The 26,749-nt window shown below is 38.6% G+C and overlaps 1 protein-coding gene across 2 annotated transcripts in view; it reads right to left on the bottom strand.

Moving 5' to 3' along the window:
- Positions 1–24,967, bottom strand: part of HCFC2 (host cell factor C2) — a 49,852-nt gene extending 24,885 nt beyond the window's left edge. For both annotated transcript variants that reach the window (XM_065938136.1, XM_065938146.1), the window contains exons 1-8: positions 24,763–24,967; positions 22,925–23,073; positions 21,391–21,551; positions 9,785–9,993; positions 8,929–9,013; positions 6,758–6,864; positions 6,461–6,649; positions 96–263 (exon numbers count right to left, since the gene is read on the bottom strand). In XM_065938136.1, the coding sequence (XP_065794208.1) occupies positions 96–263; positions 6,461–6,649; positions 6,758–6,864; positions 8,929–9,013; positions 9,785–9,993; positions 21,391–21,551; positions 22,925–23,073; positions 24,763–24,925 (1,231 nt within the window). In that variant the 5' untranslated portion in view covers positions 24,926–24,967. The remainder of the gene's footprint in view (positions 1–95; positions 264–6,460; positions 6,650–6,757; positions 6,865–8,928; positions 9,014–9,784; positions 9,994–21,390; positions 21,552–22,924; positions 23,074–24,762) is intronic.
- Between the last annotated feature and the right edge of the window lie 1,782 nt (positions 24,968–26,749).

Raw genomic sequence — 26,749 nt, 5'->3', positions numbered from 1 at the left:
TTTCCTAAACCAGGCCTAATCACAGGCTTTTCTATAGCATCCTTTTTTCGTGAAGCATATGCGCATACAACCTCTGAGTGTGAAAACTATGCTACCTTGCATGTTTGGCGATGCTGAGGAATCTGATGATGCGGCTTGGTACGGCAAATCCGTGTTCAGCTGCAAAAGGTAGCCCTCGACTGTCGGCACTTCATCCCATTTGACGTGGAAAGAGTTGGTGGTGGCTTTAATCAGCTGTACTTGTGATGGTGCCGGTGGTTTCTCTAAAGAACAAAATGGGTATTAAGTATTTAAGTTTCAAATGTATCAACAGTTTCTCTATATAGTTTGTGCAGACCTGGAATTCTGAAAACATTAGCAAAGAACATTTCATCTGTTTACTAAGAGGGAAACAATTTACTCAGATAAGCAAAGCTATAGCAGGTCAAATGAAAATAATTTAGAGTTCTGATTCTATGTATTTATCTAATTACTTATGCAAATAAAACTACAAACAAAATAATCCAGGTCTAAACTGAGTCACCAAATTAAAAAAAAAATTTAATCCTACAAGAGGGGGGAAAACCAAGTACTTGACAGTTACAGCTACACTATTTTACATTCTTCAGGAGATTTTAATTTTATAAGCCAATTTTAAGCCAAGAGAATACATGTTAGAAATACTGTTAATGTTAGCAAATATGATTTAGAGCTGATATTTTGGAAAAACATAACTTCTTTGAAGTTAATACCTTCTTATCAAAACTTGTACTACTCAAAACAGGTAATTATTTGGCATAAAATATTACCAACATTTCTAAAACAAGTGACAATCATAGACTCTTAGAACTGTAAAAAAGTAGCTAAGATTATTTCTACAATATCCCAGTTTTCTTTTTGCTTACCTACCAAATTAGGGAACGCACAAATCCCAGGGCAGTATATTCTCTCTCTAGACAGTTACATAAGGAAAATCTATTTTTCAGATGAGTTGAAATTCCCTGGTGGCTCAGACGGCAAAGAATCTGCCTGCAGATTCTTCCTGCAGCGGAAGACCCACGTTTGATCCCTGGGTTGGGAAGATCCCCTGGAGAAGGAAATGGCAACCCACTCCAGTATTCTTGCCTGGAGAATTCCATGGCCAGAGAAGCCTAGTGGGCTACGGTTCATGCGGTCACAAAGAGTTGAACACGACTGAGTGCCTAACAGTTTCAGTTCAGTGAGCTGAAATCTGTAAGTTATAATTTAATTTTTATATAACAAGTCTAATATCTATCTCTTTGTATCTTTTAGAATAGGGGTCAGCAAAAACAAACTATGACTCATGGGCCAGATCCAGTTTGTGCCTACTTTTGAAAATAAAGTTTTACTGAAATACATTTGTTTATGCATTGTCTATGAGTCCAGTTTTTGGGCTTCCCTGTGGATTTGAAGGGAAGGGAAGGGAAAGGGTAGGGAAGATCCCCTGGAGAAGGAAATGACAGTCCACTCCAGTATTCTTGCCTGGGAAATCCCATGGACAGAGGAGACTGGAGGGCTACAGTCCATCGGGTTGCAAAAGAGTCAGACAGGATTAAACAACTAAACAACAGCATGACTCCTTTTATGCCACACCAGTAGAGTTGAGTAGCTGTAATAGAGATCATATGGCCCACAAAACTTAAAATATCTACCCTCTGGGTCTTTACCAAAAAAAGTCTTATGACCCTATTTTAGAGGATAATTAAGCCAAGTTCCCATGTAAATTCCTCCATGATCCTATTCACAACTCAGTTTATTTATGTTTCTCAAAGTAAGGCAACCCATACCTGAGAAAAAGCAGACAAATAGAAAGACAAGTCCAGAAGATACACCACCCACATAAGAGAAGTTACATGAAGAAAAATAGAGAAAACAGCAGGGTGTAAATCAGTGAAATAAATCAAGAAAATCCCTACAACTGAAGAACATGAGCTTCCAGACTGAATGGACTGAGTACTCAACACAAGGAACTTAAAAAAGACACACAACAAGACACACAACACACATCATAAAATTCAAGAACAGCAGAGATAAGGAAAAAATCCTAAAAGCTATTAAGCATGAGGGGGAAGTTCACATTTAAAAGGACCAAAAATCAGAAGCGGTTTAGATTTCTAAACAAAAACACCAGAAGTTTGAATACAATATAACACCTTTCAAAAATATTTTCTCCAGCTTCCAAAATTCTGAAGGATAATGACTTCCAATATACAAATCGATTTCCACTCAAACTGCCAATTTGGTGGGAAGGAATACTGAATGTATTTTCAAGCAATGCAAAATCTCAAAATAAATATATCACCTATGCACCCTTTTCCTGGGATGTGTTCTACAAAAAATGAGGAAATAAACTAAGAAAGTGGAAAATAAGAGATCCAGGAAGCAGGGAATCCAGCACAGGTGACAGGCCAAAGACATCCTCAGGAAGAAGACGAAGGGAGTCTCTAAGAGGATAGGTGTGCTCAATCTGTAGAAGGCAGAGTTCCAATATACCCTTTACATCCCAGATTGGAGGAGGAGAAATTTCTTCAAGGTGAGGAAATCCGATAGAATATCTGATGCATCTAACCATAACGAGAGAAGATTTAAACAAGAGAGCATAGACTGAATTAGTGGTAAATATACACCAATCTAAAACAAGGTGACCATTACTAATCCATAGCAAATAAAGAAGCTGTACAAGAGAGATAATCACTTTTAGATATTCTACATAGCTCACCTGTGAATATGTTTATATGGTTAAAGGTCGGTCTAGTCAAGGCTATGGTTTTCCCAGTAGTCATGTATGGATGTGAGAGTTGGACTATAAAGAAAGCTGAGTGCAGAGAATTGATGCTTTTGAACTGTGGTGTTGGAGAAAATTCTTGAGAGTCCCTTGGACTGCAAGGAGATCCAACCAGTCCATCCTAAAGGAGATCAGTCCTGGGTGTTCATTGGAAGGACTGATGTTGAAGCTGAAACTCCAATACTTTGGCCACCTGATGCAAAGAGTTGACTCATTTGAAAAGACCCTGATGCTGGGAAAGATTGAGGGCAGGAGGAGAAGGGGACAACAGAGGATGAGATGGTTGGATGGCATCACCGACTCAATGGACATAGGTTTGGGTGGACTCCGGGAGTTGATGATGGACAGGGAGGCCTGGTGTGCTGCGGTTCATGGGGTTGCAGAGTCAGACACGACTGAGAGACTGAACTGAACTGAATGTAAAACACTGAACTCTCGTCTAACAAAATGATGGTGTAATCATAATCAGTCAGACTGAGAGAGCAGGGGTTAGAGAAGGTGCATAGGAGAGAGGTAAGGAGTGGTGGGAAGAAGTGAGAAATCCTTGACTTCCATGACCTCCACAATCTGAAAAACGAGCATATTATGACTAAACGGAAAAAAGAGTAATATATTCATGCTATATGGAGATATGAAGGTAAATACCATAGGAACTGTCTAACAGAGCTGAAAGCACATGCTTGTGAAACAGGGAAGATGGGAGGAAAGTGGGAGCAAAAGACTGCTGTTTTTCATTTTTTAAAAAGACTTATGGAAGTATACTAATCTTTATATGTTCTCAAGTGCACAAAACTTAACTAAAAGTTTTAAAAAAAGGCAAGATGAAGAACCTTTATATCCTTCCCAACCCAAACTGATGCCAAGTTAGCAAGAGAAAAAGCAAAATCTAAATTTTATCTTCATGATAATTACCGTGATTACTTTTAGATAGATATTCCTGTCTATAGCCTTTTATGGAGGAAAGGTTTATGAAAAACTGGACATTCAGAGACAGTGATTTTTAATCTTTTAAAAGTCTCAGATCTCTTAGAGAATCTTGTTAAAGTAACAGTTGCCACTGGAAAAAATTTATATGTGCACATTTTTCTTCTAATCTCAGAGACTGATTAGAATCTCATCCTTAGACTTCAGCTCATAATTCCCAACTTCAAAGATGAATCACTAAGTTCAATTTTCTGTATTTTTTTCCTGCCTCCTAGCCTAATACGCTCGTTTTTCTACTTTTTGCATAGAAAGCATTTAGTCTCTAACTTAATTGTTCCATTTATTACTTTTTCAAGTATCTTGAAAAATTTTTTAATCTTAATTTTAAAATTAAACTCTCTACATTATAAAAGCAACACATGCTACTGTAGAAAATACAGATAAGAGAGAAAACCTTTTTAAAAAATATATAATCTCACCTCTTAGCTATTATTACTTTGGTATACAGTATATCCTTCCAGATTTTCCTGTTTATACACTTAAAAGAAAAACTAGAATCATAGGTATGTTTTATAACTGCTTTTCAAATAAAACAACATATATTATGTCTCCAGATCTGATTTCTCTACTGCCTTCCAGATTTCTTTATTCCCTCAACTGCTTAACTGATCTCCTTATTTCAAACTTAGCAAGGTTTAAATGGAACTTTTCTTTTTCTCCACAAGCCTGCTTTCTCCACAATCTTCCCCATCTCAGTAAATGGAAATAACACCATATTATTCAAGGTAAAAACTTCATCCTTCTTTTCTCTGTCAACTGCCACACCCAACTCATCAGTCAGTTCTGTTAACAAGAACTGCAAAATACATTCCAAACTTACCCACTTTCTCCACCTCTAGAGTTGAAGATTTCTTTGACAACTGCAAAAGCCTCTTTTTGTCTCTGGGTCTACTTTTGCCCCCTACAATTTATTTTCCACACAAGTTCACTGACAATTCCAAAATACACATCAGATCATGACACATCTCTCCTCCAAACTAATAAATCACTCTATCTCTGTATTTTAAAAACAATGTAATCTTTACCATGATGTTCCAGGTCCTACATGATCTGTCCTGTGCTCACTGCTCTAATCGCCATGCCTACACTCTTTTGGTCAGCTCAGATCTGTTGCCAAACATGCCAAGTGTTCCCGTCTCAGGGCCCTCATACTTGCTTTTCATTCTTCCTGCAGTGCCCCCTCCCTGCCCCCCCACCCCCGGCTTTTTACATAGATAGCACCCTCTCATCACTTGGTGCTGTGCTGTGCCAAGTCGCTTCAGTAGTGTCTGACTATTCGCGACCCCATGGACTGTAGACTGCCAGGCTCCTCTGTCCATGGAATTCTCCAGGCAAGAATACTGGAATGGGTTGTCATGCCCTCTTCATTTGGATTACATCTCAAATGCCAGTTCACCCTTTCCTGACTACCTATTCTCAAGTAGCCAACCCACTTCACCCCATTCCTAGTACCTCCCATTACGATCTTATTGTTCTATTTTACAGTCTTCAGATACTTACCCAAAGCTAAATTTATTTTATTTCTCTGATTACTGGCCATCAAACTTCTGTCCTCACACTCTCTTATAGAATATAAGTTCTTTGACAGGACAGACGTTATCAGTTTTATTCACTGAAGTATTCTCAGCATTTAGAACAGTTCCTACTCACAGCTGTCAACCAATAATTCAACAAATGTTCACTGAAAAATGGATGTGAGTTCTATACTAAAAATTGTTTTTTATTATAATACTTCTTAAAAAATTTTTTTATTTTGGAATAATTTTAGATTTATAGAAGAAGAAGAATTGCAGAGTTCCCATATATCTTTTACTCAGTATTTCCAAATACTAACACACTTGTTAAAACTATTAACTCTGGAATAATAGTATTTATCAAGGCTTCCCTGGTGGTTCAGTGGTAAAGAACCCACTTGCCAATGCATAAGACACAGGTTCAATCCCTGGGTCAGGAAGATCCCCTGGAGAAGGAAATGGCATCCCACTCCAGTATTCTTGCCTGGGAAATCCCATGGATGGAAAGAGCTGGACACAACTGAGCAACTAAACAACAACACTATTTATTAACCAAACTACAGACTATTCAGATCTTACCTGGTTTTTGTTCCAGGATATCACCTTACATTTAGTCATCATATCTCTTTAGTCTCCTCCAACCTGTGACTATTTATTTCTTAATCTTTCCTTGTTTTTCATCACTTTAAACTTTTGAAGAATACTGTTCACATATCCTGTAAAACGTCTAAAATGTCCCTCAGTTTGGATTTGTCTGATATGTTCTCATATTTAGAATGGTATTATGCATTTTGGGGGAAAGTCCCACAGAGGGGAAGTATCTTCTTATCACATGATACGGGAGGCAGGGACTATCTGATGCCAACGCAACTTATCACTAGTGATACTGACCTTGACTACTTAAGGTGACGCTTGCCAGGTTTCTACACTGCAAAGCCACTAGTTTTCCCTTTGCATACTCTATCCTTCAGAAGAGAGTCACTAAATCCATTCTAAACTCAAGGAGAGGGAAATTAAGAAACTCCTCTAGGATGGAAAATATCTACACATATCATTTCTTCCATTCATTTTTCATTAGGAAAAAGAGAGGCAGTGACATGAGAGCAAGCTCAAAAGATAGACATTACTTATTTATTTATCTAAAGAAAAACTTTGTTTGTTAAATACTCTTACCTACCAGTATCAAGATACCAAAGATCCTTGCAGCAAACTTGACTATTCAGTGCTTTTCTGTAGCCATCTCTTCCACTCCAAAAATATAATCGAGTGCCAATTGCAACAGCACAGTGTCCAGCTCTTGGTCTTGGTCTTGAATTTTTTTTATCTTCCTGAGAATCTGATACTAGAGTGGTCCATTCTGCTGTATCTAAACATTGAAATATCCATGACTGATAAACTTCTCTTAAATGATAAAATAATAAAAATTATTTTATTAATAAATTTTATTTTAGTAAATAATTCTTAAAAGACTCACCAAGATTCAGGTAAGAAAATGAACTGGTACACCTCCATTCACAATCATGAGGTGAAGTCTCAAGATTCTCCCCCTTTTGTGGAACCCATCCACCAAATATGTACATCCTGAACAACAACAAAAGGAAAACATAAAGCAGTTGGTTTTCTTCTTAAAATCACTTATCACTGTCAAGGAAATGCAAATACGATAATGAATAAAGTGGTCTTCATTCTAGAGTTTATAATTTTATGAAGCCATACAGAATCAAAATTATTTCCCTCTGGTCAGTTATTTAAAGTAGGAAACATTTCAATTATAACACATTTGAAAATCAATATTGTATGCAATATACTAAAGGGTACCTCAGTCAGAAGCATGACATTCAAAGTCAAATTCAGAATTGATGTGTACAGTAACCAAAGAGAATTCAGTTTCATATAACTTTGGTCACTGATGTCATCAAATAAAAAACATTAAACTATGTTCCTCAGAGCCCTAAAGGTTCTTGAGACATGCCCAGTGGTTACTGAGGAGGTAAGACTCATCAGGCAGAGCTTAGGCCAAGTAGCCTCACGCCAACCAGAGAAGCTCTATTTTTTAAAATGTTTTCTATATTACAGTTCCAGTAGAAAACCACACTTTATAAAAGAGTTCTGCTGTTTAAAAAAATGAATATCTTATTAGATTTTGCTTATGGTTATTTTTTGAGAACTAATGAGGTTCTACATTACAACTGTTGTCTCCTAAAAGATTACCTTTTAAGATCAAGTCTCTACAGAGATAAGTACTTACTTAAATTCTACTTAAAACAATATTCCTAATCCTGGCTCAGTGATGCATAAAAAAGGGAACTTGGTGATGACAGTTAACCTTGAAGGAGTGCTCTTTATGTACCAGGCACTGTTGGAAGCATTTTGTATGTACTGATTCATTCAGTTCTCATGCGAGCCTTATGAAGCAGGTTTTATTGTTATCCCCATTTTATACTCGAGTTGGTTTAAAGCTCAACATGCAGAAAACAAAGATCATGGCATCCAGTCCCATCGCTTCATGGCAAATAGATGGGGAAACAGTGGAAACAGTGGGTGATTTTATTTTGGGGGGCTCCAAAATCACTGCAGATGATGACTGCAGCCATGAAATTAAAAGATGCTTACTCCTTGGAAGAAAAGTATGACCAACCTAGACAGCATATTGAAAAGCAGAGACATTACTTTGCCAACAAAGGTCTGTCTAGTCAAGGCTATGGTTTTTTCAGTAGTCATGTATGGATGTGAGAGTTGGACTATAAAGAAAGTTGAGCACTGAAGAACTGATGCTTTGAACTGTGGTGTTGGAGAAGACTCTTGAGAATCCCTTGGACTGCAAGGAGATCCAACCAATCCTTCCTAAAGGAAATCAGTCCTGAATATTCATTGGAAGGACTGATGCTGAAGCTTAAACTCCAATACTTTGGCCACCTGATGCGAAGAGCTGACTCATCTGAAAAGACCCTGATGCTGGGAAAGATTGAAGGTGGGAGGAGAAGGGGACAATAGAGGATGAGATGGTTGGATGGCATCACTGACTCAACGGACATGAGTTTGAGTAAACTCAGAGTTGGTGATGGACAGGGAGGCCTGGCATGCTGTAGTCCATGGGGTCACAAAGAGCCGGACACAACTGAGCAACTGAACTGAACTGACTGATACTCGAGTAATCTGAAGTGCAGAGAGATTAAGTTTCCTTGGTCCTGAACAGACAGTACAAGTATCCAAGCTGAGACCTAAATTCAGGTAATCTGGTTACAGATCCACCTTCTATCCATAATGCCATCCAAAGTACAATCACTGAACACAGAAGCTAAATATACACCTGAGTATGAATCAAGCACTATCAAAGATGTGTAAGAAGAAACAACGTGTGTCAAATCTATTGATGGAGGACAGTTTAAGTTTGACATCACTCTGCCTTACCCTTATGTAATACCTACTCTGTGCATGACGTAAGGAATGCAAAGAAGCAAAATAGGGAGTACGACAAGAAAACGCATGATATTTTAGCTCCTGTGCACATATTATTTTGGTTTCAGTAAGTACAATCAAGCATTATCAAATCATCTTCAAGAAACTGGCAGCATCACTCTTCTCTGTACATATCTTAAGTTTGTTAAAAAGAAAAAAAGACCAAAAGACAAAATAACACCATACTTATTTCCTATAACACTGGCTGTATGAAGGCTTCGTGGAAGTGGCACTGTCCCTTTAGTTTCTGGTTTTGACCATGACATAGTTTCTAAAAATAAAAACAAGTATATTAGCAACTTAATCTAATAATAGCAAATTACCTCAATTTCCAGAATTTTCTTTAAAAAGGGACCTACTAAAATGAAGCTAAAATGTTTCAAAACCACTATCTGAATTTCATCTTAAACATTTCCAACTGACACAAATTATCAATGACAGAAATCTACTTATATTGAATGCTAGTATCTGCAATGGAGAGGTGTATTTAGGGTGCAAACAATTTTGAATTAAGATCAGATTAAGGTTTTTAACATTTTAAGTAAGAGCACACTGTGCAGAAGACACTCAGAAGTGACAGCACATGTATCTTCCAAATATTCATTCCTATGGGCCCTTAAAATAGCTATGCAGGGTTTTTTTTTTTATCGATCAGCTGTAACATTACTAATGTCACAATTACTGTAGACAGTAATTGTGACATAAATTCAATAACAATATTCAAGACAATAAATTCAATCATCCTCAACCGGGCCACTTCACAGAGTGAGAGGAGGTACTACTGCTAATTACATGGGACAATAAGCATAAAACAGGACCATTAAAGGCAAACCAGAACATATGGTGATCCTACTTACAGGGAGCCCAAGAGTGCTACTATCATAAATCAAACATTCATTTGTTCAACTCGACTCATCAGCAACCATTCATATTAAATCTAAGTATAACTCAATACTGTAATAAAAATATTTTTCAAGGCAATTTTTATATTTGCCTTTATCAATCATAAAGAATTTCTGAGCCTGAATCAACATAAGCTTACCTAAGTCAAGTTGCCATAGATCATCCAGGCGAGCACCACACATTCCACCAAAAACATACATTTTAGGACTTCCAGAATCTCTTTTGCAATATATAACAGCTGTGTGGGATTCTCTTGGCGAAGGCACAATCCCTTTAGTCACTGGAATGCTCCAACCCACAACACCAGAACCATGCTGTAGCTCCAACTCATAGAAGTCATTTAAATATCTAGGATATAATGAAAGAAATTAAAACATTAATATAATATATACCTTTTATTAGATTTTTATTTCTATTTATAAAAATAATATATGCTTACTGTGAAAAAGTCATACAGAACAGAAAAATATTAGGAGAGCAGAAAGCCCATAACTCATTCATTCAATGCTATTTATCAAACATTACCGTGTACCAGGCACTCTTACGGGAATCACCAGTGAACAGAAGAGATTAAAAAAACCTGCCATCATCCAGCCAACACGCATGTCCATGACAATACCGTGATGGTTTCAAAACACAGCCTCAAATTCCCTGACCTTCTTCCCTACAGGAAGTAGGTTTTACGTCCGCTCCCCTTGGTGCTGCATAGGTTGTGACTGCTTTAACTAATAGAGTATAGTGAAATGACACTATGTGACTTCTGGGGCTGAGTCACAGAAGACCAATGCAGCTTCACCAGTGACACTTGCATTCAGAATCCTGAACCTCCATGAAAGTTCAACTGTCACAAAACCACCATCTGAACAGGACACACATAGGCACACAGGATGACAGTCCTAGTTGAGTCCATCCTTCAGCCATCCCAGCTGAGGCATCAGACATGGGAGTGACCATTCAAGCCTTCCCATCTGAGGGCCTAGCCAGCACTGCTGTGTCCCGTATGAATTTTCAAAGGACAGAATCCAAGGACACAACAAAATGGTTGCTATTTTTCATCACTAACTTTTGGGGCAATTTATTATATGGTACTAGATAACCAGAACAATCACTACTGACAATAATTAGTAAATACCCTTTCAGATCTCTCTCTCTATGGATAGCTACATACATATAAGCGAGGTATACTACAAATGTTGCTTTGCAACTTTTTTTTCTTTATAAATTTTCACTCTATAATGTTATAGCAATGTCCTACATAGCTTTTTCACTCTAGAAATTGGCATTAGACTTCTCATCTGTGACATGGATGTTTTCTATGTTTTCAGCAAAATGACTGTCATAGGAATCTATTTCTCAATAAATTGAGTAATCAAATTATTACTCAAGTATGAAGGCAAAATTAAACATTTCAGAACATTTAAAACTTCAAAGTATAGCCATATAATTTGTTTTGGAAAAAATGATTCTAGATCATCCAGGAAAAATAAAAAGAAATCCAAGAAGGAATACACTGAATAAAAGAAATGGTTGTACAAATAAACTAGTAATTTATAATTAAATTTAAATTGATGTTGATAACTGTGGTTGTGAGCACTAAATAATCACAGAGAAAGACTAATCAAAAACTTAATTTCTTAACATTATTGTCATTTGGAATAAGATTCACAATTCTACACAACATAAAAAAGGGAGTAAGCAAAAAAAGGCTACAGATAAAGATAATCTATTTCCAAAGATGAAAAGGCGTCTTTGGTTTAAATGTGTGGGATAATTTCCAAGCAACAAAAGGAAGCACAGAAATAGCATGTATAATTTTCAAATCATCAGAAGGAAAGAATGAATCAGAGAAAAACAATAAATCAAGACAAATGAAGATGGAAAAAAAACAAAGCACAATCTATAGAGATAGGATAGGAAAAAAAACCAACTATAAACAGTGTCAAAAGAGAAAAGAAAAATTGAAAACAATTTAGTATACATCACAGAAAAGAGATCAAATTTTCTTAATATAAATACCTATAAAATCAAGAAACCAAGATAATGACCAATCACACAATAGACATAGGTAAAAGGTATAAATAGGCAGTTCACAGAACAGGAAATAAAAATTATATAAATACACTTACACAAATATTCACCCTCATCACAACTTTTACAAATCTAGCAAAGGAAGAGAAAGGGGTATGGAGAAGCAACAACAAGCCGAGTTTATGGAAGACAAAATTACATGGGCAGGAAAAAACTTCCCTATTATAAGACTAAGTCTCTTCAAGGTAGAGCGTGTGTAGGGGAATCAAAAGAACCCCAAATCCAACTATAAGTTATTAACAACAAGTGAAAGTGAAAGCCGCTGAGTCGTGTCCGACTCTTTGTGACCCCAAGGACTATACAGTCCATGAAATTCTCCAGGCCAGAATATTGGAGTGGGTAGCCTTTCCCTTCTCCAGAGGATCTTCCCAACCCAGGGATCAAACCCAGGTCTCCTATGTTGCAGGCGGATTCTTTACCAGCTGAGCCACAAGGGAAGCATAGCAAGGATGATAATAAAACTATTTAACAACTGATATGGCATAGATTTAAACAGGTCAGAATGAATGCTAGCCAGTATGCTGTAAGAGTTCATACTAATTAACTGTTAGTCCTATTTACCAAAGGTGAGTTTGTAACAAAATAATATACACAGGTTGAAATTATATACAAGGAACAAAACACAAATTCACAATCACACTGGGATATTTTAACATGTCATTCAGAAGTTGATATGACCAATATCTACAGCATAAAACAGTTTTGAATAATAATTTAAGACACTGATTTAATAAAGAACCTTTTACGCAAACAGTCAAGAACTCATGATCTTATGAACAACTATGAAATAGTTACAAAAAATGACTGTGAAGTAGACCACAAAAATAATCACTAAAAAGAAGAAACTCCATAGACCATATTTTTTTTAATTCAGCATAATAAAACTAGATATTAGTGATAATAAAAAAACTTTCTATTTGAAAAATTTTTTTAATTACGCTCAACATACACTTTTGGGTAAAAAGAGAAAACAATGAATTATCAAACTACAGATTTAAGAAAACTTCCTTATATACAGGAAATTAAAAAAATACAACAAACTACTAAGTATAACAAAAAAGAATCAGACTCACAGATATAAAGGACAAAGTAATGGTTACCAGCAGAGAGAGGGAAGGGAGGAGGCATAGAGGGAGGGGATGAAGAGGTACAAACTATTAGGTATAAAATAAGCTACAAGAACGTATTGTACAACACAGCGAATATAGCCAATATTTTGTAATAACTATAAATGAAGTATAACCTCAAAAAATTGTGAATCACTATATTGTACACCTAAAACTTAGATAATATTATACAACTATACTTCATAATCCCATCCACAGAGGAGCCTGGCAGGTCACAGTCCGTGGGGTCAGAGGCGGACACAACTGAGAACAAGGCACATGACATGATATTTCACAAAGCAGTATGGAATGAGACATGATTCAGTGACTGAACAACAACATACTTCATATGTATATGTATATTTAATTTTTTAAAAAAAGCTCCCTTAATCTGACCAAAGGCATATAACAGAAACTTACAGCAAATATCACTTAATGATAGGTAAATATTAAGTGTATTAATGAAACAGAAGAGTTTAGAATAAAAGCTGATAATATTTTTCTATAAAGAGCTAGATAGTAAATATTTTAGGCTTTATATGTCATAAGTTCAATTCTACTCTGTTCTTTTAATAAGAAAGCAGCCAGAGACAACATGTATATAAACAGGAATGGCTGTGTTCCAATGAAACTTACTAGCAAAAACAGGCAGTAAGCTAAATTTTACATACAAAGAGTAGTTTGTAACCCCTGGGGTGGAGAGATTAGAAAAAGACCCATTTCTAGGAGAATTAAGATATGATAGAGATGGGACTTCAAAACAGTGGGGAGGTGGAAGAAGATTGGCTTATTTAACAAACGGTTGTGGGAGAACCGAAAATTCATTCAGAAGTAAAAGTAAAAAGCTACAAAAATATATTGCAAGTGCATTAATATTTTAAACATAAAAACAAAGCTGTGAACATACTAGAAAAAAATTATAGAAAAATTACTTTTATAGTTTGGGGATAGGAAAGTCTTCTTAATAAGCAGGACAGAAAGCCAGAAAGCCATTAAAAAAATATATATCATCATACTTGATAAAGGAAAAAGGAAAACTCTTAAAAGGGGGGGAGCAAACAAAAGACTTGGAAAATATTATTTAGAAAATATAAATATTTAGAACATATAAAAAACAGTAATAAAAAGAAAAACTGTAATCCACGAAAATATGATTAGAATAATAAAATCTTGTCACTGGATACAAGATCAATATACTGGTTAAGATCAATAGAGAGAGACCAGCTTTATTTCTATATGCTAGCAATGAACAATCCAAAAATGAAATTAAGAAGCCAAATCTAGTCACAATGTCATCAAAAAGAATAAAAAATTAAAAATAAATTTAACAAAACAAGAGCAAGATTAGTACACTGAAAATCTGAAAACATTGCTGACTAACAACCTAAAGAAGATCTAAATAAATGTAGAGACATTCCATGTTTATAGACTAGAAGACTCAATGCTAATAAGATAGAAACTCTTCAAATATTGATATATCCAGTCAACACATTCCCTATCAAAATCTTAGGAGAACTTTTTGCAGAAACTGACAAGACGATCCTAAAATTTACACAGAAATGCAAAGGATTCAGAATAGTGAAAACACTCTTGAAAAAAGAATAAAATTTGAGAACTTAGTAAGTTATTTCAAAACTTACTACAAAGCTACAGTAATTACAACAGTGTGGTACTGGTGTAAGACCAGACATATAGATCAGTGGAAGAGAATTAAAAGTCTAAAAATAAACTCTTACTTTTATGGTCAACTGATAGTCAACAAAGATGCCAAAACAATATAATGAGGAAAGGATAATCTTTACAACGAATAGTGTTGAATATCCATATGTAAAAGGATGAATTTACTCAGTTACTTTAGGCATTAAAAATTACCTCAAAAAGAACCACAGATATAAACGTAAAGGATAAAACTACAGAACTTTTAGAACAAAATAGAGGAACATATCTTTATAACCTTGAGATAGGCAAACAGTTCTTAAAAAGGATGCTAAAAGCATAATCCATATTAGCAAATCATATATTTCATTTTTTAAAAAACAAACTTGTATTTAGAATATATAAAGAAGTCTTACAACTCAATAACAAGAATACAAGCAACTAAATTTTATTTTTTAATTTATTTTATTGAATATAGTTGATTTACAGTGTTAATCTCTGCTGCACAGCAAAGTGGCTCAGTAACACACATCTACATACATTCCTTTTTATATTCCTTTCTATGATGGTTTATCACAGGATATTGAATATAGTTCCCTGTGCTACACAGAACCTTGTTGTTTACCCAGCTCTATATGACAGTTTGCATCTACTAATCTGAAACTTTCAATCCATCCCTCTCCCATGGCAACCACAAGTCTGTTCTCTATGTCTGTGAGTCAATTTTTGTTTCCTAAATAAACTTGTATAATATATTAGATTCCACATATAAGTGATACATGGTATTTGTCTTTCTCTTTTTGACTTACTTCACTGAGTATGATCACCTCTAGGTCTACCCGTGTTATTGCAAACAGCAGTATTCCATTCTTTTTATGGCCTAGCAGTATTCCATTATATATACGCACCACATCTTCTTTATCCATCTGTCTGCCTATGGACATTTAGGTTGTCTCCAATGCCTTGGGTATTGGGAACTGTGCTGTTATGAACATAGGTGTGCAATGTATCTTTTTGAATTATAGTTTTTTCTGGAAAAATGCCCAGGAGTGGGATTGTTGGATCATATGACAATGTTCAGTAGTTTGAGAAACTTCTACACTATTTTCCATAGTGGCTATACCAATTCGTATTCCCATCAACAGTATAGGAGAGTTTCCTTTTCTCCATAACCTCTCGAGCATTTGTTATTTGTAGACTTTTTAATGATGGCCATTCTGATCAGTGTGAGGTGGTACCTGACTGTTATTCTGATTTGCATTTCTCTAATAATTAACAAGGTTCAGTACCTTTCCTTGTGCCTATTGGCCATCTATCTCAAACAATTTAATTTTAAAATGAACAAAGATTTGAATAGAAATTTCACCAAGGAAGATATATAAATGGCTAAAAAGTTCATGAAAAGAAACTCAACATCATTGGTCAATAGGGAAATGCAAACCAAAACCATAATAAGACATGACCTTATACCCACTAGGTTGGCTACAGTCAAAAAGACAGGCAAAAACAATGTTAGCAAGGATGTGGAAAATTTGGAACCCTTATACACTGCTGGTGGGAAGGTAAAATGGTAGTCACTGGAAAACAGTCTGGTAGTGCTTAAAAAGTTAAATATAAATTTCTCACATGACTCATTAGTTCTATTACTAGGTATCTAATCAAGAGCAATGAATACATATCCATAGAAAGACTTGTAGGCAAATGATAACAGCATTATTACAAGAGGCCCAAACTGGAAACAATCCAAATGTCTATCAACCGACAACAGATAAATAAAATGTGATGTATCAACACAATGGAGTATTATTCAATAATAAAAACCAAAAAACATTTGATACATGCTACAGTATGGTGAAACCTCAATATTACGCTAAGTGAAAGAAGATAAATGCACAAAATCACACATATATGAAATGTTCAGAAAAAGCTAATCTACAGAGACAGTCTGGTAGTTACATGGGTATTGGTATGGGAATGAGGACTGACTGCAAATGAATAAGAAGTTTCTTATAGTAACTCATATATATGGAATCTAGGAAAGGAGTACTGGTGAACCTATTTACAGAGAAGAAATGGAAACGCAGATACAGAGAATGGACTTGTGGACACAGAGAGGGGAGGAGAGGCTAGGAGAAACTGAGAAAGTAGCATTGACATAGGTACACTATCATGTGTAAAACAGTAACTAGTGGGAAACTGGTATGTAACAAAGAGAGAGAGAGCCCAGCCTGGCCTCTGTGATGACCCAGACGAGTGGAGTGTGGGGCAAGGGAGGCTACAGAGTGAGGGGACATATGTATATATATGTATATACATAATTACGACTGATTCGAGCTGATATACAGCAGAGACCACCATCTGAACCACCTGGGAAGCCCATAGAGACTATCACAACACTGTAAAGCAATTATCCTCCAATAAGAAAAAGTTTCTTTTTGGAATGATGGAAATATTCTAGAATTGGATTGTGGTAATGGTTACACAACACTATAAATTACTAAAAATCTATGAACAATACATATAAAAAGGATGAATTTTATGGTATATTATCAATTTTTAAACAAAAATAAATGTGGACCTAAACAATTTCAGAGAAGGAATTGTAAATATTCAATAAGCACTGTTAATGAAGCTCATTTCTAGTTTAAAATTAAATCAAAACAAACCTATGAAATATATTTCACCAATTATATTGGCAAAAATTACAAAGAGTGAAATGATTCAGTATTGCCAGGCGTGTAAGGCACTCTTATATGCTGCCATTAGGAGTATAAAATTGTTCCATCTCTTTGGAGGTTGATTCAGGAGTACCTAACTAGAACTAACACCCAAAAAAGATGTCCTTTTCATTATAGGGAACTGGAATGGAAAAGTAGGAAGTCAAGAAATACCAGTAACAGGCAAATTTGGCCTTGGAGTACGGAATGAAGCAGGGCAAAAACTAACAGAGTTTTGCCAAGAGAACACACTGGTCATAGCAACACCCTCTCCCAACAACACAAAAGAAGACTCTACACATGGACATCACCAAATGGTCAACTCTGAAATGGAACTGATTATATTCTTTGCAGCCAAAGATGGAGAAGCTTTGTAGTCAGCAAAAACAAGACCGGGAGCTGACTGTAGCTCAGATCAAGAGCTCCTTATTGCTAAATTCAGACTTAAATTGAAGAAAGTAGGGAAAACCACAGAACCATTCAGGTATGACCTAAATCAAATCCCTTATGATTATACAGTGGAAGTGAGAAATAGATTTAAAGGACTAGATCTGATAGAGTTCCTGATGAACTATGGACGGAGGTTCATGACACTGTACAGGAGACAAGGATCAAGACCATCCACAAGAAAAAGAAATGCAAAAAAGCAAAATGGCTGTCTGAGGAGGCCTTACAAATAGCTGTGAAAGGAAGAGAAGCGGAAAAGCAAAGGAGAAAAGATATACCCATTTGAATGCAGAGTTCTAAAGAACAGCCAGGATAGATATGAAAGCCTTCCTCAGTGATCAGTGCAAAGAAATAGAGGAAAACAATAGAATGGGAAAGACTAGAGATCTCTTCAAGAAAATTAGAAATACCATGGGAACATTTCATGCAAAGATGGGCTCAATAAAGGACAGAAATGGTATGGACCTAACAGAAGCAGAAGGTATTAAGAAGAGGAGGCAAGAATACACAGAAGAACTATACAAAAAAGATCTTCACGACCCAGATAATCATGAGGGTGCGATCACTCACCTAGAGCTAGACATCCTGGAATGTGAAGTCAAGTGGGCCTTAGGAAGCATCACTATGAATAAAGCTAGTGGAGGTGATGGAATTCCAGTTGAGCTATTTCAAATTCTAAAAGATGATGCTGTGAAAGTGCTGCACTCAACATGTCAGCAAATTTGGAAAACTCAGTAGTGTCCATAGGACTGAAAAAGGTCAGTTTTCATTCCAATCCCAAGGAAAGGCAATGCCAAAGAATGCTCAAAACTACTGCACAATTGCATTCATCTCACATGCTAGTAAAGTAATTCTCAAAATTCTCCAAGCCAGGCTTCAACAATCTGTGAACTGTGAACTTCCAGATGTTCAAGACGGTTTTAGAAAAGGCAGAGGAACCAGGGATCAAATTTTCAACATTCGCTGGATCATCAAAAAAGCAAAAGAGTTCTAGAAAAACATCTATTTCTGCTTTATTGACTATGCCAAAGACTGTGACTGTAGTGGATCACAATAAGCTGTGGAAAATTCTTCAAGAGATGGGAATACCAGACCACCTGACCTGCCTCTTGAGAAACTTGTATGCAGGTCAGGAAGCAACAGTTAAAACTGGACATGGAACAGACCGGTTCCAAATAGGCAAAGGAGTACGTCAAGGCTGTATAATGTCACCGTGCTTATTTAACTTATATGCAGAGTACATCATGAGAAACACTGGGCTGGATGAAGCACAAGCTGGAATCAAGATTGCCGGGAGAAATACCAATAACCTCAGATATGCAGATGACACCACCCTTATGGCAGAAAGTGAAGAAGAACTAAAGAGCCTGGTGATGAAAGTGAAAGAGAGTGAAAAAGTTGGCTTAAAGTTCAACATTCAGAAAACTAAGATCATGGCATCTGGTCCCATCATTTCATGGCAAACAGATACGAAAACAGCAGAAACAGTGGCTGACTTTATTTTTTTGGGCTCCAAAATCACTGCAGATGGTGACTGTAACCATGAAACTAAAAGACTGCTTACTCCTTGGAAGGAAAATTATGACCAACCTAGACAGCATATTAAAAAGTAGAGACATTACTTTGTCAACAAAGGTCCGTCTAGTCAAGGCTATAGTTTTTCCAGTAGTCATGTATGGATGTGAGAGTTGGACTATAAAGAAAGCTGAGTGCAGAGAATTGATGCTTTTGAACTGTGGTGTTGGAGAAGCCTCTTGAGAGTCCCTTGGACTGCAAGGGGATCCAACCAGTCCATCCTAAAGGAGATCAGTCCTGGGTGTTCATTGGAAGGACTGATGCTGAAGCTGAAACTCCAATTTTTTGGCCACCTGATGCAAAGAGCTGACTCATTTGAAAAGACCTTGACGGTGGAAAAGATTGAAGGCGGGAGGAGAAGGGGACAACAGAGGATGAGATGGTTGGATGGCATCACCGACTCAATGGACATGAGTTTGGGTCAACTCCGGGACTTGGTGATGGATAGGGAGGCCTGGCGTGGGGCAGTTCATGGGGTCGCAGAGTCAGACACGACTCAGCAACTGAACTGAACTGAACTGAACAAACTTAAGATGTATCCTTTGGTCACTACCATCTCCTTCCCAATTCCATTTATAAGTATCAATCCTACAAAAAAATTCATATTATGCAAAAACTATAATAACAAAATGGAAATATTTAAGTGCCCATCTGTAGGGGAGTGGTTAGATAATTTGCAAAATTCAGACTACTTTTCCACCATTAAAAATAGGCCAATCCATATCTACTGCCAGGTAAAGATATATTATTAAAGGTAAAAAAACAAACAAAAAAACCGAAACAAGTAAACACCCAAAGTCATAAAACAAAAGGAAAGTTCTCACTTATGTTAAAAAAAAAAGAGTAGAATCAGATTAATATTCCCATGTCCCTTCTCCCAGAAAGCAGAACATGTATCCTTGCATCACCCACTCAGGTCTTGGCCTTACAGCTTGCTTTGAACAATGGAATGTCAACAGAAATTAATGTGCTGGCTTTAATCAAGGCTTTAAAAAGCATCACATGTATCTAGTTATTCTCTCAACCAGCATAAACTTGAGAAACTTACCTTTAACACAACAAAAACTGACTAATACAATGTATTATATGAAAAAGTTCCCAAAACATACACATCAAATTGAATTATATGTGGCTGCCTATGTTGGGGAACAGGGATCCTGGGAGAAAAAACTTTGTAAATTGTCTAATTCCTTGAATTTCACAAGTCAGGATCTCAAAAGAAATCTGTTTAATGGAAAAATGAAAAAAGACATGTACTAAAAGTATCTGGATTAGTGTGGGGGATACATTTTTTTCCTCTTTTTCTCTAGTTTCCAAATTTTCGATGTAGTTTTAGCATATGTTATTTTTTTTAAGTTTGTAGGGGAAAAAAAAGTTAAGGCTCTAAAACCAACCTAATATAGGTAAAAACACATTATAACAGGGACGACAACTACTGATATTGCTGATGGCAACTGGAAAGTGCTTTGAAAATTATGCCAATGATCTTATTTAGTAATCACAGTGACACTGGAAGGTAGGTAATCACTCCCATTTCACAGTGAAGGAAAACAGGCTTAGATTACTTCCACTAAAGGACACATAATTGGTTAAGCAGTGAATCAGAAAACAGCCTTATGGACTCTAAACCTCCAAATTCTGAATGCTATCATGACCATGTCATCAAAACATTATGCAAAAAGAAAAGAGGCAGTGATTAATTCTGTTTGAAAAGAGAAGAGGATTGGTTCTAAAGAAATCTGCTTGTGTGAACCACTCTTAACAGCTTCCTATGTGAAAAATGGAAACGATGGCCTTCATTTGATATTCAGATTTTTGTCACCAAATTCCCAGAGAAATATAATTTGTAAATAACCATTTATTGCTTTTCATTATCACTTACAACATTGTGGCTCAACATATACAATATAACTGCCACAAGCAGTTATATTAATACCAATTTAGTAAGATGATTTGATTTAAAAAGGCACAGTTTTGAAAACTGATATACTCCAGGGACGAAGGAAAAATCACAAATGGACACAAATTTTTTCACTGTTAGGTTCAAATGCAAAGGGATAAGCTTCATTGCTTTTAATAATTAAAGATGGAAGAAATTACATGCTCTTAATCTAAATCATAAAATAAACATTTGATCTGAAAAAGTGTTGGCATACCTGGGAACATTATTGTTTGAATCTTCACTTTCATTTGCCAGTCCACCAAATAAATAGCATTTGTTACCATATAAAGAGAAGCTATGTCCCAGCCGAGGACAAGGAGGTGAACCAGAAGAAGGGGGATGGGGTTTCACTTTTTTCCATAACCAACGACTTGCCTTAAAAAAGAGCATAAATACACTTAGACAAAATCACGAAATATTCCTGGTAAAATACTAAAATATCATACCAATACATTTTAATCTGAATCCAATCAGAAGGCTTCAATAAACTACTTTGGGGACAAATGACAAATAACCAGATAAATTCTGAAATTAAAATGAGTGTTCCAACAGAAAATCAGTCTTGTCTTCCATATTCACAGCTTTCCACAATGGCAAACTAAGCTAATAATCATTAACACTAGTAAACATAAAATACTGGGTTGGAAAAAAGTTTGAGTTTCTCAGCAACACATCATGGGGAAACTCAAACGAACTTTTGGCCAACCCAATATTTTCCAAATGAAGAATTCAAAATTACTTACAACTTTAAGATTACATGTAATTTATGCACTCTCACCTTTTGAAATTAGTTAATCCATGAATGGTATATATTTTAAGCTTTAAATAAACATAAAGATCATAAAAAACAATTTTTTTTTCTTGGCCACACCACAGGGCATGTGGGATCTTAGTTCCCCAACCAGGGGATAGAACCTGTGCTCCCTGCCGTGGAAGCGCAGAGTCTTAACCACTGGCCTGCTAGGGAAGTCCAATGTAAAGACCATTTAACAAACCAAACTCCAAAACTTACTCTCTAGTCATGGATTGAAATTTTTTGAAAAGAACTGCTTATAAACAGGCATAATCCATCTATATCTGTCAACTACCAAATACCCTCATGATCACAGCCTTAGGAATATAAGCACAGTTTAGGAATCAAAATTAGTCAGGGCTGTCACCGTGGGCTCTAAGTCCGGTTCATTGGAGAGTGAAATTTGGAAGGCTATCTGAAACTGTTACCTCTTTTGTATGTATTGCCGGGGGTGGGGGGGTGGGGGTGGTGATTATTAGTGTTAGAGGAACAATTTTTATAACTAAGGCAGAAGTTTTCCAAAAGATACAGTCTGGGGATCAGCAGCAGGTGTGAATTTAGTAGGAATGCAAATTCTCTGTAGACAATACTGATTCAGAAACTCTGAGGGCGCGGCTCAGCAATGTTTTCACAAACCCGCCCCCTGCTTCTGTTGCAGGCTAAAGCTTAAGAAAGACTGCACTAAGATACAAAAGCCCAAATATAACTTGTACAACTGATGCTGAGTAACAGATATCTTAATGTTACAAATGTTGCACTGGGTATTGGAAAAAGAATTACATTAGAAACTTTGGCTTTGTAGTGAAGTGGAAACATTTTCCTTGAAGCTATAAAATGTGGAGCTCACACTTATCTTCAGCATGTTAATGAAAATATTTTGCAATCTTTCAAAGAATTAAGAGCAATATCATTATTAATATTTCAGTCTGAGATAATAAATTTGAAATACACTTACTTGTAACTCATATAACTCATTGCTGTATCTTCCATATTCAACCATTCCCCCAAATACTAATATTCTGGTGCCATCACAGACAAATCCATGCGCAGCGCAGCCTGGGGGGATGTCTCCTCTAACAGCTGGTAGAAACCACTGATTTGTAACTAGTTGCCAAAATAAAATAAAAACCAATTATAATAAATAGTTATCATAAACTATAAGTATGTACTTTTATAAAGATCGTTTATATCAGTGGTTCTAAATTGGAAATGATTTTGCCCGGTCAGGGACAAATAAAAAATTTTTAGCTTTCATAAGTGGAAGGGCGGGAGTACTCCTAGCAGCTAGCGGGACTGCCAAACATCTTACAATGCACAGTATCCGTGGGCTTAGTCGCTCAGTCGTGTCTGACTCTGTGACACCAGGGACTGTAGCCCGCCAGGCTCTTCTGTGCATGGGGATTCTCCAGGCAAGAATACTGGAGTGGGTTGCCATGCTTCCTCCAGGGGACCTTCCCAACTCAGTGACCATCCCAGGTTAGGGTTAGCTCCGCATTGCAGGCCAATTCTTTATCGTTGAGCCACCGGGGAAGCCCAATGCACAGTGCAGCCCCCTAAAACCAAAAATTATCCGGTTCAAATATCAATAGACATGCTGCTGAAAAACCTTGATCTATATATCACTTAACTTCTCAACAAAAACCCTACTTGGGGAGTATCATGCTCTCCATTTTACAAGTGAAAAATCTGACACTTAGGTTTACTTAACTTTAGCGCTGATCCTAAGCAACTGGCAGAGCAAAATTCAAACTGGGTCTGACTTAACTTCAAAGCCAAGGTTTTCACATTCTACCCAAGTACTGACTAACTTTCTAACTTTTTAGGCTGGGGTGCCAGAAGGAGGAGAAGGTGAGAAAATAAAAAGTTTCTCCTACTCCACCATTTTATTCATTTCTAAATGACCACTACGATTAAGCTATTCGGCCAGAAAAACGTTATGGATCGCGACGTTGATCTGAAACTCATTAATTAACGTTACACCAAGAAAACAGCTTCCTTACGACAGCTGGCGCATTTACAAGTGGGAAAAAAACAATGAAATTCCAACCTCCCTTATATTCCACAGAGGTACTCAAGGGCAAGGGCCTCCGCGGCCCGAGGCATTTCTCATCCGCAGCGGTGCTGAAGCCGACGGCCCTCCCCGATCGAGCGCCGAACGGCTGAGCTTGGGCACACACACCCAACTGCGCAGACCCAGGCGCGGGTCTCACCCACGAACCACTTCCCCGCCAGTTAAGAGCACTGAGAACGGGGTAAAAATCTTGACTGCCACCTGCCAGATACGGGGCTCAGATGGGGGTGAAAGTACCAGAAGGCCTTTCCTTTTCCCTCATTTCCCCTATATTCTCTTCCTACGAAGGAAGGAAAGCAAAGACAAGAAAGGCCCCGAGGAGCGCTGGTTTGGAGTTGGGTTTTGACAGGGAGGGACCTCGGGGCACCGGAGTGGGCAAGACTTCGTGAAGAGGCCCAGGCGGGTGGAAACAGTTTCTCTCGCCTACGTCCGCCAGCAGCGTTGGCGCGGGCCGGGGCGGGGGGGGCGGTCCACGACCGTCTGCCAGAGGGCCGGCTCGCCCCGCTCCGGGGCCGGTTCCGCCCCAGCGGAACCGGGGGAAACGGAGCTACGGCCCGGGACGCTGCGGGAGCGGGCCAACCGGCCGAGCCGCACTCCCCGCCGCCGGTTGGAGAAGGCAGTGACCCGGCGGTGACAGCTGTCAGGGCCGCGGCCGCCGCCTCGCCTCCCCTCCCCCTCCGCGGCTCCCGCAGGCGGGGCCGAAGAACCGCCGCCGCGCCTACCGGTGTTGTAGACGTGCAGCTCGTCCGCGATGCCTTCGTTGCCCCCGCCAAAGATGATCATCAACTCCCGGATGGCCACCGCTCGGTGTCCGTGCCGGGCGCGGGGAACCGGCCCCGTGAAGGAGGAAACCCGCCTCCAGTTCAGGAGGCTGGGAGCCGCCATCTTCCCAACCCCCGCCCCTCTGCCCACAATGCACCGCGCCCGCTCCGGCGCCGCTGCTCCCGGGGGAGGGCGGGGACCGGCCTCCAGCTGTGCGCGTGGGGCGAGGGGGGGTGTACCCCAAGGTGGGGGATGCTGGTCACGTGACCGTGGGGTCCAGGGCGAGGCTGGAAGGCTGTGAGAAGCGGCGCGGCGCGGCGCGGGCGGGGAGGGGTGGGGGGGTGGAGGTCCTGGAAGGGAGTCCGGCCCCTACCCCCGGGCGACGTGGCTGGTCTTGGCACGCGGGGCAACGGATTTTAGGATGCAAGGAGATTTCCTGCTGACCAATCTCCCCTCCCCACCCATTACCTCCAGTTCTGTGTTTGCAGAAGAGAGAGCGTTTCCCTTTACAGTCACTTTAATTGAGCATCTAGGATGTGCAGGCGAGTCAGACCCTTTAAACAATGACAGCACACCAAGAGAAAAGCTCGCTTGGAGGTTTTGAAGTGTCGGGAGCCGGGCGAGAGGAGAGGAAAGTCGGTCTCCGCAGAGGGCGTGACACGCGTGCCCAGGCGCCTCGAGGGCGGCGAGGATGCCCGCGAAGGCGGGAGCATGGGGGGAGCCGGGCGTGGGTGATCGGGCGCGGGGGGAGGCGGGCGGGGGTGATCGGGCGCGGGGGGAGGCGGGCGGGGGTGATCGGGCGCGGGGGGAGCCGGGCGTGGGTGATCGGGCGCGGCGGGAGGCGGGCGGGGGTGATCGGGCGCGGGGGGTGGGAGGAGCTGGTCTGCGGGCGGGAGGGAATCTGGACCACGACCGAGCGTCTGCGAGCGCCGCGTGCCCGCTGCAGCTAACTCTGGAGGGAAGACCGGAGCTAAGCTTGCCAAGACAAATCGGGCAGATCAGATTTGGAGGGTGCCATGCCAAGAAGTTTAGGAACGGTGAGCCGCGAAAGTTGTTTTGTTTAAACAGGTGGGAGGTTATGTATAGATTTCTGTTTTATTGTTATCTGACGTTTGAGGGTGTTTCATTGACAAGCACTGTCCTCCTTGCCTTGTATGTGTTAACTCATGATTCTCCCAACAATCCAGTGAAGTGGGTACTGTTTTCTCCCTTTAGTGAATGGAGAAATGAGGCACAGAAAAGTAATTTTCTCGTGGACCCACAGCAGAGAAGAATTAGGGCCAGGATTCAAAGGCAAAACTTCTGATTCCAGAGCCCCAACCCCTAACCACTATAACATACTTTCTCTGAATGCAGTCATAAGTAACCCTTTTAAGTCTGGGCTGCCTTGTGATCTGGTCCTACAAAGAATCACACTCAAAGTCTTAGGGGGGGAAGTGTTGGGGGGCTTGGGGGGGGACTAAAGCAGTTTAAATCCCTACCTCACACTCTTAAGGTATCAAAGAGGGAATACACATAGTGTAGACCAAATTTCCTAAAATTTCATTCTCATCTTATTGTTTTCAGTTTCTTTCGTGCCTAGCTCATCTCCTATCCCCAGCTCTCTCAAATCTAGCATGCCTCTCCCACCTTCTCATTCATCTAAACTTCCTTTTGAGAGGTCATTCTCTTCCTTTTAAGAAGGAATTCTTACTACTCTTTACAGCTCCTGCTTCTCAAGTTTTTACTCTCGCTGATTAATGCCTGAATTTCATAATATGGTCAAAGAGATCTTGGAATAGGAAGATGGCTGGAAACAAAGAAAGAAACCTATGAATGTTTATGTACTGACTTTTTTTGGGTTACATTCATACCATGGACTTTTAACTGTTTTGGTTATATATTTTTTATCTGAAACAATACTGGAAAAGTTGGGGATAGAGCAATGAGTTTTTCATAAAACATTAA

Source organism: Muntiacus reevesi, chromosome 1 (assembly GCF_963930625.1).
Source record: "Muntiacus reevesi chromosome 1, mMunRee1.1, whole genome shotgun sequence".
NCBI lineage: Eukaryota > Metazoa > Chordata > Mammalia > Artiodactyla > Cervidae > Muntiacus > Muntiacus reevesi.
The sequence above is the reverse complement of the archived record's forward strand: the minus strand, read 5'-3'. Positions and strand labels throughout refer to the sequence as shown.